The sequence below is a fragment of the Vitis riparia genome, chromosome 17 (assembly GCF_004353265.1).
Source record: "Vitis riparia cultivar Riparia Gloire de Montpellier isolate 1030 chromosome 17, EGFV_Vit.rip_1.0, whole genome shotgun sequence".
NCBI lineage: Eukaryota > Viridiplantae > Streptophyta > Magnoliopsida > Vitales > Vitaceae > Vitis > Vitis riparia.
The window spans coordinates 19,482,214-19,493,407 of NC_048447.1; the positions used below are offsets into that span (position 1 = coordinate 19,482,214).

Consider the following 11,194-nt stretch of genomic DNA (forward strand, 5'->3'; position numbering starts at 1 on the left):
TTTTTTAAATATATATATATATATATTGGTTATAAAATTTTTGTTTGGAGACCGAAAAATAAATAAAAAATAAAAAAATAAAAAAGTGAAAGTAATGTTTTCAACTTATTTTTCAATAAGATGTTGTCTACTTAAATATGATAAAAAAAAAATCAATTTAATTTTTTATCTTTTTAATTATTATTAAAAAAATTAAAATTGAAAAACCACGCGGCCCCGAAAGTCTTCTCTCTCTTTATTCAAGGGTATTTGGTTTGTGGTCTCTTTCTTTCTCTCACTGTATTTAAGCGTACTTGGATTATGGTTGACTTTTCACGTTCAATAAGTAAGTAGATGTCCCTAGTATCAATCTTACTTTGACTGTTATGTATGAACAATTATGATAATATTTTTTTAATAACTAAAAATTTGGGTGTTATGTGGGGAGCAAGTCTTCCTTGGTAAATCATTGTATAAAATATTCTTAGATAAAAATTTTATCAAAAGTTCTGTTTGATCTTCAAAAACTATTTCCATAAGAGTTCTTTAAATAAGAATTAGGTTTTGATTGGAATAATTTATTGTTTTTGTTTGAACTTTTCAACTAAGACAAAAATTATAATATTTTAAAATTAATATTAATATTATAAAATTTTCATAAAGATAAAATAATTTTTTTTATATAAATTAAAAATAATGTCTACAAAAAAATAATATTTTACTGACTTATACTAATTTTTTTTTTTTTTTAAGTTATAATTCTTTTCATAAAATTTTATACAAAGATATATCGGTAGGTGTTTTGATAAGCCAATTTAATGGCTTAAAATGAATTAATAACTTAATTTAAGTAATAAGTAAAAATAATCTATATTTTTATTTCGTATTTTTACATTCATTTGTTTTAGTTAATTAATTTTATCAAATAACTTTAATACTTATAACGATAATTAAATAACAAATTTTAAATCAATAACTTAAATATAATTAAACTTAAAATCAATATAAATAATTAAATAATAATTATTAAGTTTTACCAAACACTTGTACTAAACTTAAAATCATGTTTATAACTTCTCAAAAACCAATCCAATTGGAGTATTAAAAATAATATATAAGAAGTAAAATAAAAATATAACAATATTATTTTAAAAAGGTATATATTCTTAAGTTATTTATTTTTATATAAAGAAATTAACATCTAAAACCCCCGATATATATTAAGCTTTAAGTTTAAATTTATATTTTATTTTTCATTATTGTTTTCATTGTTCTCCTTTTGCCTCTATATTTTTTTTTATAACCGTGTATCTCCGAGTTAGCTTACGCGCACCTCGACTAATTCCATAGGGACCTGACGTTAATGACCGGATAAACCTCCAATGACCCTAAGGATACTCAAACTGGTAACCATTAAGGAGCAAACCCAAAACCGAACCAACTAAACTACTCCTCAAGGTTATTCTTTTGACTCTATATTTCTCCCCGTTTAATCTTCATTGTACTCATTTTCCATGAAAATAAAAAAATCTACATATTTCTTAGACTTGTGGGGAAGCAGAGACTGCCCAAAGATACATCTAACTGATCTAAGCCTCTCCTCTATCTATATCATTCATGTAAATACTACTAAACCATCCATGTAAGGCTTCACAGAGGAGGAAAATCAACATTCATCTCTGGGCAGTGCTACATTTCAGTAATGAAATCATGGATCAAATACTACTATCTTACAGATTTATTAATTGCCATCAAAGCAAAGCCACAATAGGAATCAAGATTCATTCGACTGTGATCTGCTTGGTTCTGCTAATACATGCAATAAAATTGAAAGTGAAGTGTTTCAGAGGAGTCTGACACAAGATGGCAGTGGTTTCCAGGAACCCCGACAGAAATCGCTGATCGAGCAAAGTAGAAGAAGGCAGCACCAAGTCAGTTAGATGCAGCTTCGTCTTTCTTCTCCTGCAAGTACCTGTTATAAAGCAAGCAAAGGGGAAGAGATTTGTTACTTAATATACTGGGACTTGATGTACCAAGAGAATATTAGGGCTTATTTGGCAGCGCTTTCAGAAGCAGCTCTCACAAATTAGTCTTTTAGAACCATTTCTAAAGACAGATATATGTTATTTTTAAGAATAAAGTTATGCTTACAAACTCAATTTTAATAAGATGAAAAGGGAGAAGATCATGATGAAGGGGGGTTTGGGTTAAGATCACAGAAAAGTGATTTCTCTGTATTTTCTTAATTCTCATAATGGTCTACAAAGAAATATGTTTTCGAAAATCACCCTGTTTCATAACAAATTTTCAAACAACCTGTTTTCGGGTCCAAAATTTCCAATATGATGTTCCAAAATACTAAATGATACCAAGTATTGAAGAATTATATAGACACAAAAAGAAAACACACAAATATAGCACGTATCTAAAATTCTTATTCATTTTCTTTGTTTCATACACTACTCCTAAACCCAATAAGGTTCCTCTGTTTCACAGTTACATGAAAGCAGGTAAACACAATGACAGTAGATCAGAAAACCACATAAAATGCAACTGGATCGAGAATATATATAATCCAAAACTAACGTTTTTCCCAAATTTTTTCTCTGGCCTAGCATGGAAAGGAAAACAGGTTTCTGAAGAACCGACAGAGCTATCACATAGTTGAGCAAAATTCAATAGGACAACCATACGAAATGCAATTGGGACTGAAAGGTAGTTAGTGCCAAATAGGAATGAAGCCTCCACGGTATTTAAGTGGTGTAGAGGTAGAGCATCAGCAGTTCCGATAAATGGAGTGGATGTAAAAAATTAAAGCATCATTTGAATACATCCGCTATTTTCTATTTTTAAAAACAGAAAATGATAACAATTTCTATATAAAATGTAAGAACTTCTTAAGACTAATCTTAAAAAGATAATGGACTTTAATAACTGTTTGAAAAAATTGAGATAATAACAAAATTTTACTGCCTCAAATTTTATAAATTTTAAAAGTAATTTTTTAAAGATATAAGATAAGTCCATATTTTTTATATAAGAATTACCATATTTTATATAGAAGTTATAATTATGCAAAAACACACAGAAAATGTATCCAAGCAAGCACTAAAAAATAAAAAATAAAAATAAAAAGAAAGAAATAGAAGCATCCTTAGTTACTTACCCCTGACCCTTTGCCCAACGGGAGAGTTGATAAAGCTGCACGGTCTCATTTGAGGCATGGCATGCGAGAAGAAGGTAGTTGCGAGGCTGAACCATCCATGCAAACCTCATAAACAGGGCCGAATAAACACACATAGCTGCAGCACCAATTTCAAAAGCCAAATTAGAATCTCAGAAGTCCAATTAATACCAAGAAAATTTCACCTCCTTTGCAAACCCGAATTTTTAAACCTGCTGTCATGTTGCCAGATATCATTTCTGGGGGTTTATTCATGTCCGCCAACCCCTGCCATTCCATAGTAATAGAAAATGTTCACCAGCATGAAATAAATCTCTCTCTGTAAATGTCGGGTATCTAAACTTGTATATCTAAAGTTTTATGGAAGTGAAACATACAGCAGCAACGAATCCCCAGTTGGCAATAGGTCCCCAAAAATGAGTTGTTTTTGGACCAACTGGACTGTTCAAGAATGCTCGGAAGGAAGCCATATATTACCACTGCTGCTCAAATACCCCTGTAATAGTTTAATTAAAAAGGTCAGGCAAAACAAAATCAATTAGATATGATATCAAATGTGCAAAAGGAGAAACATGTATTATGTAGAAGCAATTCAGAATGAGTTGCAAAACAGGAATGGAGAAACTTAGGGTTTGTTTGCAAACTATTTTTAAAAACAATTTTATAACTCAAAAAAGATGTTTGACAAACTTTTGACTGAACAACAATTGTTTAAAATTTGTTCTCAAAAAAAGATGTTTTTTAGAAGAAATTTGAGATGTTTTCAATTGTTTTCTACACAGTGTTCTGAGCAATAATTGAAAATATAAAAAATACATTGGAAACTTTTGCATCGTATGTAAATATACAGTAGTCTTCATGAAAAATAAACTAAGAAAACTGTTTTTCATATTTGAGTTTCCAAATTCACCTATTCTGGTTTTTTACATAGTGTTCTGAGCAATAATTGAAAATATAAAAAATACATTGGAAACTATTGCATTGTACATAAGTGTACAGTAGTGCCTTCATGAAAAATAAACTAAGAAAACTGTTTTTCATATCTGAATTCCCAAACCCACCTATTATGTCCCACCAACCCATCCATGGCCCAAAGAGAGACAACCTATTCAAAGGAGATGAACCCCAACACGGTCTGATGCCCACATTCAAAAAAATTCATGTAAAACCAATAAGGACATTAGTTATGAAATTCAAATGTTAAACAAAAATGAGTTTGCAAGGTACAAGACCATAGATAGCCTCATGACTTGACGTAGGGCATCTAGGATGTGTTTGACATACGGAAATAGGATGGAAATGGAGGTGAATCATAATACTATATAGAAGAGAGGAATCAAAATTCTAGTAGGGGTGAGATGAGGTTCCCATGAAAATGAATTTTTCATTTATATTCTCATTTTAAAAAACAATCCAAACACATTAATGAATGGAAAATGGAATTACTTTCTCATTCTCGTTTTCTATTCTAGCATTACAAACATGACCTTATAGTGCTACTAAAGCATTATCAGATTGATATTTCGTGATGTTGATGCCACAACAGAATTAATTAGAAAGCAGTATCATATTTTCTTCATTGTATATAACAATAACCATTGTAACACATCTTCGTTGGGTGGTTTGGGGATGGGTCAGACACATCTCCTGTTTTGTCCTCATTGAAAAATTGTATGACCAATCTTTGTTCATTGAAAAGGGTTGTGAAGATTTCAGCTTTTGGGGGAGCTTTGCTGTTATTTGAATTTGAGGATAAATTTGAGGCAGAGAGGGTGCTTGCCAGAGGTTCTAGAAGGATCAAGGATAATTTTTTGCATTTAGCAAGATGTACCCCTGAGGCTGGTTGTTTTCTTAAGAGTGGTGTTGTCAAGGAGGTCTGGGTGAGGGTGTTAGGCCTTCCTCTGCATCTGTGGAGTCAAGAGGTTTTAAAGAAAATAGGGGGCTGTTGTGGTGGGTTTGTTGCTGTGGACGATGACACAGCCTTTTTATCTAATCTGCAGTACAATTATACATTAAGGACAGATTGAATATTGTTCAACATTAAGTGCACCAACAGTACAATTATACATTATGGTATTTCTTTTACCCTTTAATTATAATGATGTAGTTAAAATTCCTAGTTAATATCAAACACGAGGTCCAAAATATAAATATATATAAAATAAAATTATATCAATTATTATGAATTAATCACAAAATTAAAATGAAATAATCATAAAATGTATACTTTTTATTCAACATTTTCTAATCTCTCAAAACGTCAGTTTGAGTAATAAATAAAAATAATTAGGATAAGTTATTTTAAAACAAAATTTCCACTATTTAAATATTTTATTAAAATTTCAACTCATTTATCATCTATGATGGCATATGATTGAGACTAAACTATTGTGTGTTTTAATTTGGTAAAAAAAAAAGGGAAAAAAATAAAACAAAAATAGTAAAATAATTTTACTTAAACTAGAATAATAAAATTAGTTAATAAACAACGTGAAGTGGTTTCTATCTAACGTTAGCGTTTGGTTGAAAGGGGAAGAGTGAAGAGAAGACAGGGCATCTCTCATTCGATTCGATTGAATCATCCATCGCCTTAAGGTAACCTAACCCTAACCCTAAGTCTCTTTTCATTCTTTTTCATTTTATTTTTTCAAGTAATTTGTAGAAATCCAAATGAACTGAAAATTTCTGAAACATAAATCAAAGGCTGTGTTGTTGTTCATAAAAGTGAATCCCCATTTTTTGGAAATCTGAAAACAAGTTCGGATTAGGGTTTGTTGAGCTTTCTCTGTTGTAAATTACCTTGATCGTCCGTAAGGCGCTGTTTGGATCTCTGAGAACATCTGAGATCCAATCGGAGACTCATGGAATGAAAAATTAATGTGGTAATTTCTTTCTGATGGTCAGAAGAATCTTATGGAGATAATCTAGAAGTTGAGTGGAAGTCCTTGAGTTTTATAGACTTATTTAAAGTCCAAAACCTATGTTGTAGATGGCTGTTTGATGACTATAAATAGGCAAGATCTTCTTTTGGCCAAATACTTCATAATTCAATCATATTTGTTCACATGGAAAAATAATAATAACAACAAGAATTAAATTGCATAAATTTTTTTCTGCTTAGCAAAAATTCTAGGTAGTGTTTGTGAATTTCTAAAGTTTGTTAGACTGTGTGGATACATGTTTCGCAAAGCTTCTATGGTTTGTTTGTCTTCAATGGAAATGGTTTTATTGTTTGTCTTAAGTGGAAACTCTTTCTTGTAGTCTTTTGGAACTTCTTTGTAGACGATGTTTGAAAGCTTGAATTTTAGTGATGATATCAAATAAAACCATTATGACTACTCCTCTTAGCAATATTAAAATATTTTATTATGATAATTTGAAAGCTTGAATTTGAGTGATTATATCCGATAAATCGATCCAACCATTATGATTACTCCCTTTTGCAATATTAAAAACATTTTATCTACAAAGGAAGTGTTTGCAAGTTGATTTGATGTAGGAAAGACAAGGGGTAATGGAGGATCCTGAGATGAGAGGCGAGTAAACTAGGGTTCCGAATAGACTCTCATGATCTCATCAACTTGATCAGGTTTTGGTAATGGGTGATTTGGAGGATCACTTTTCTAATTTGGTGCAAAGCATGGTTGGAATGGATCATTTCCCTCATTCAGATGAGGTGGGGTCAGTGGGAGGAGCCCTTCTCGGTTTGAGAATATGTGACTTAAAGTGGAAGGTTCATAGACATGGTTAATTAGTGGTGATAGAGTTATGAGTTTTATGGTTCTTATGGTTTAGTCTGCTCTCAAAGTTGAAAGCTTTGAAAAAGGATTTAAAAGCTTGGGACATTGGGGTCTTTGGAAATGTGAATGTTGCACCAAGGGTAACTTCTAGGATGTGTTACAATGGTTATTTGTTTTTTTTGATAGGTAAATAAGCAAGATATATTAAAAACACTTGCCAAAAGGCACAACAAAGTACACTCAATACAAATAGGGTCGATTGGCAAGCAGGAGAAAAGAAAAGAAAAACCCACCACCCTAACAACAAATAGCCACAAAAGAAACTAAGACGCAAGAGAAAAAAGGAACCCCTATTGCAACCCCAAAAAAGAAACTCCTACTGGGCTCTAAAGCTTCCTGAGCCCAAGTCCAACCCCTTCCCTAAATTCTGGCACCCCTCCCCTTTCCTCTTACAGTGGATGGAGAGCAATCATAGTTAACTTAACTCTCTAGCTTTCGGATTTCCTTTTCAAAACGGGGAGAAGGCAAAGATTTCTTCTTTCCCCCTGACCCCTTTACCCCCTTTTTTCTCGAATCCAGATTCTTAAGAAGAAGACTGATTTCCTTTTCTAAGCCCACAGCTAGCACCCCCAAACTGCTACTGACCTTGACAAAGCTACTGGGCAAACTAACGAATTCCTACCCCTCCGCAGCACTTTCGAAGCCCAGATCATAAGGTGAAACCATCTCCTCATCCCTTACCACAAACTCCTTACTAGAAGGACTCTTCACCGCGTTTCCCGAAAGCTCCAAAAAAGGGCCATCCTAAAGCAACATCACTAAGGGCTGGTATCCAAGGCTCAAAGGTTCCACAGACAGGAGGGTAGAACTCCTAGCATGTCTATTCGCCTCTACCACAAGAGACTTGTCTGTGATCACTACACGAGATTCTAGCGGAGACCAAGGGCCTCGTCTTGCAGCGCTCCACTCCTCGCACCTCACGGCCACCATGAAGTCATCAGCATTGTTATTTTTGTTCTAAATTTAAGTCATGTCAGTGACCAGGGGGCTTTCCCAATCTCAAATTGAGGTTGTTGGGCTGGGCTAGTAGATATTGGAGTAAAGCACTAGTGTCTAATCATGGAAATATATACTGCACCTGATTGAGCACAGTTGTACACTTTGTATGTTGATGATAACAATGAACTGGCTTTCTAGTTAAACACAAGTAAAGGGAAAGAAGAGCATCAACTCATGACTTTAATTAGACTTGGCCTCTATGAAGTAGGAATTCTGTGCAGTTTAGCCTAACACCATACCAACATAATTGGACATAAAAAATAATCAGATAGACAAAATAAAATAAGCAAAAGTAGCAAAAAGCTGCCTTTAAACCAGATGGACAAGTGAAAAACTTAGTATGTATCATTGATAAATGGATTGTTCCAATTGGCAAGGTAGAGAGCTATTTGATGAAGAAAACAATCATAAGAAAGGTAATTTCAGTATCTAAGTTACAAAACTTATATTTTTTGACAATAGAATTTTTTTTTTTGATAGGCAAACACAATTCATTAAAGAGGCAAAAAACCTCAACGTATACAGGACGTATACAAAGTAGCACCAGCCAAAACAGGCAAAAAGACCAAAAAACAAACCTTCCCTCATCTGGAGGCAAACCACTCCAGGAAATCTAAAAGGGAATGCGGCTCCTCTTCCATGTACAATTTAGCCCAACCCCAGATATTACAAACAAAAGAAAATTTGAACCTCTGAATGACTAAGACCCCCCCCCCCCCTAAAGGCTAATCTATTCCTTTCCTTCCAAACCATCCAAAATATGAATAATGGAATGGAATTCCAGAATTTTTTCTTCTTTTTCCCCACAAAAGAACCCCCCCAACTATATAGAACCTCCTTTACAGTATAAGGGAACACCCACTTGACCCCAACTAAGCCCAACACCAAGTCCCACAAAACTCTAGCCACTGTACAATGAATAAGTAAATGGTCCACACTTTCCTCTTCACAAGCACACAAAAAACACCTATTCGGGAGCTGCCACCCTCTTCTTTGGATCCTATCAAGAGTCAAGATCTTTCCCCAAGTAGCTTCCCACGCAAAAAACATGATTTTAGTTGGAACTCTTCCCACCCAAATCTTATTCTTCGGAAAATTGACAGCCCTAGCCCTATCCACCCAAATCTTGTTTCTCTTGGAAATGAGTCTAAGACCTGAGCAGAACCCTGCCGACAAATAGCAGACCGCTATAAAATAGGCATAGAACTCATGGTCAGGCTCATATAAGACTCTTCATGATCTAGAACACCAAAGAAAGGGGGCAACTTATTAAAGTCAAGACTCTTCAAAGGCCATAGATATGATTAGAGGTTATACCAGAAAGGTCTAGGGCTTCAATTACAGACTCCAAACTTTTTTCAAATCACTAGAAGCAACTTTACTGGAAGTAACTTTTAATTGCTTGTCAATCATCCATTTCCAATTATTTTAATTTTCTACACACTTCAAATTCCTGCACACTATTCTAGTTTCTTTACTTTTCTGCATATTTACTTTTCTACTAGTTTAACCTATTATCAAATAGCTTAAATTAGATTTGGCTCTCTAATTTGCACAACCCTTGATAAAGTGAAATTATTGAAGCCTTCTTAGGTAAGTTAGGCAAAGTGTACAGGACAGGGTTCCCCGTTTTTTACAATCACCGGGCATGATCAACCCACATGGTTTAGAGCTCGAATTCTCTAGTTCTAGGCTAATACATTTTCTCAAGATCGCATATGCACTATGTTCACTTGGGAACAAGATTGACTTGGCTAATTTCAGGGCTCGTCATCTTTGAATTGAAAATTGACCAAAAAATTATTTCAGACCTTATTTTAGCCCAGTGAACTAGTGGCGCTAGTTTAAGCAAGGTGATGGTAGCAAAGACATGTGGTTGGAGTCGATACAAATAAAACAAGATGAGTTGCAGCTAAAGTTCGTCCATTATGAAAGAATTAAATTTTCAAAGGAATATATATATATATATATATATATATATATATATATAAATATTTTTTCCCTTTTCATTTACATGTCTTTCCTCTCTTGTGTAGTCCCTTGGTAGATATGATTCAAGTTAAATGAAAGTACAGAGACATGGAGAAGGCCACTAAGGTTACCAAGTAAAAACATAAATAGAAATGAACAATAGGATTCATGAGCAGAATTGCCATCCCAAGATGAAAGGACAAGCTTGAATTATGGCAGGACCTATTCCTACATTTTCATTTCTAAAATGCTAAATGTAAATAAATAAATAAAAATGCTAGCAGTGGATCTTTATCTTGGAGATGATTCTCGAGTACCCATATGGAAAAAAATAAAAAATAAAAAATAAAAAATAAATAAATAAATAAATAAATAATAATAATAATAATAATGTGAAGAATAAAAATCACAAAATTAAAGACAAATAAACCGCAATGAGACAACAACCATATCAAACGGGCTCTAAATAACAAGATATCACCAAACAAAGTTTTTCTTCCTTAAAAAAGAAACGAACCTGCAACACTTGAACTCAAAAACCCTAAACAGAGCAATTGCATATGTGAACCAGAAGAGAATGAGAGTTGTAGAGAGAGAAGTACTGGGAAATGAGACTCGACTGCTCTATTGAAAAATAGATCTAAAACTGTTAAGGCTTGGAAGTAATTCCTGTAAAAACATTTGAGGATTTACAGATTTCATTTTCTCATACTTTCCTCCTAACCAAACAATCCTAAAACCAAAACCCTAACTAACATTTCAAGAGACATTAAAAAAGAAGGGAAAAAAAAAAAGAAGAAAAGAACAGAGGGTTACCTTCGATCCGATCAACGATGTCTAATGAAAGTGGAGCGTCTTTCCTACCGTGTAGTCTCGGATGGAGAGCGATGGAGGAGGAGAATGAAGGAGAGACGTATGAGTCAACAGGAAAGGGAGGTATCGGGAATCATTGGGGGCATTTTTGGAATTTCCAAAAATTTTGAAATGTTTTCTTAAAACACACCTGTCAAGTGATTCTCGATAAATCGCTTTTAAATGTTTTCCCAATTTTTCAAAAGGGTTTTGTTAAATTTGTCAAACATCCCATTTTCATCTCAAAAACACTTTTAAAAATCATTACAAATGGGCTCTAAATTAGAAAAATTATATTTAAAAAAAATATAAAATATTATTAAAAAATAATTAGGAACAAAATATGTATTTTCTTTGTTTAGCATCCATGAATTTGAACATAAACAAAATTGTTTTAAATAAAAACATG

At 33.1% G+C, this 11,194-nt stretch overlaps 1 protein-coding gene across 3 annotated transcripts; it reads right to left on the reverse strand.

The window, feature by feature from the left end:
* Positions 1-1,622: 1,622 nt before the first annotated feature.
* Positions 1,623-10,857, reverse strand: LOC117905191 (mitochondrial pyruvate carrier 1). Of its 3 annotated transcripts, XM_034818132.1 has the most exons (6): positions 10,750-10,847; positions 4,225-4,298; positions 3,541-3,659; positions 3,376-3,430; positions 3,146-3,281; positions 1,623-1,951 (listed from the first exon to the last, which is right to left on the reverse strand). In XM_034818132.1, exons 3-6 carry the CDS (start codon positions 3,631-3,633, stop codon positions 1,912-1,914), a joined length of 324 nt encoding a protein of 107 aa, XP_034674023.1. In that variant the 5' UTR covers positions 3,634-3,659; positions 4,225-4,298; positions 10,750-10,847; the 3' UTR covers positions 1,623-1,911. The 3 variants fall into 3 exon arrangements, with proteins under 3 accessions (XP_034674023.1, XP_034674022.1, XP_034674024.1); XM_034818131.1 differs by lacking the exon at positions 4,225-4,298 and having other exon boundaries at positions 10,750-10,857; XM_034818133.1 differs by lacking the exons at positions 1,623-1,951; positions 4,225-4,298 and having other exon boundaries at positions 3,142-3,281; positions 10,750-10,857.
* Between the last annotated feature and the right edge of the window lie 337 nt (positions 10,858-11,194).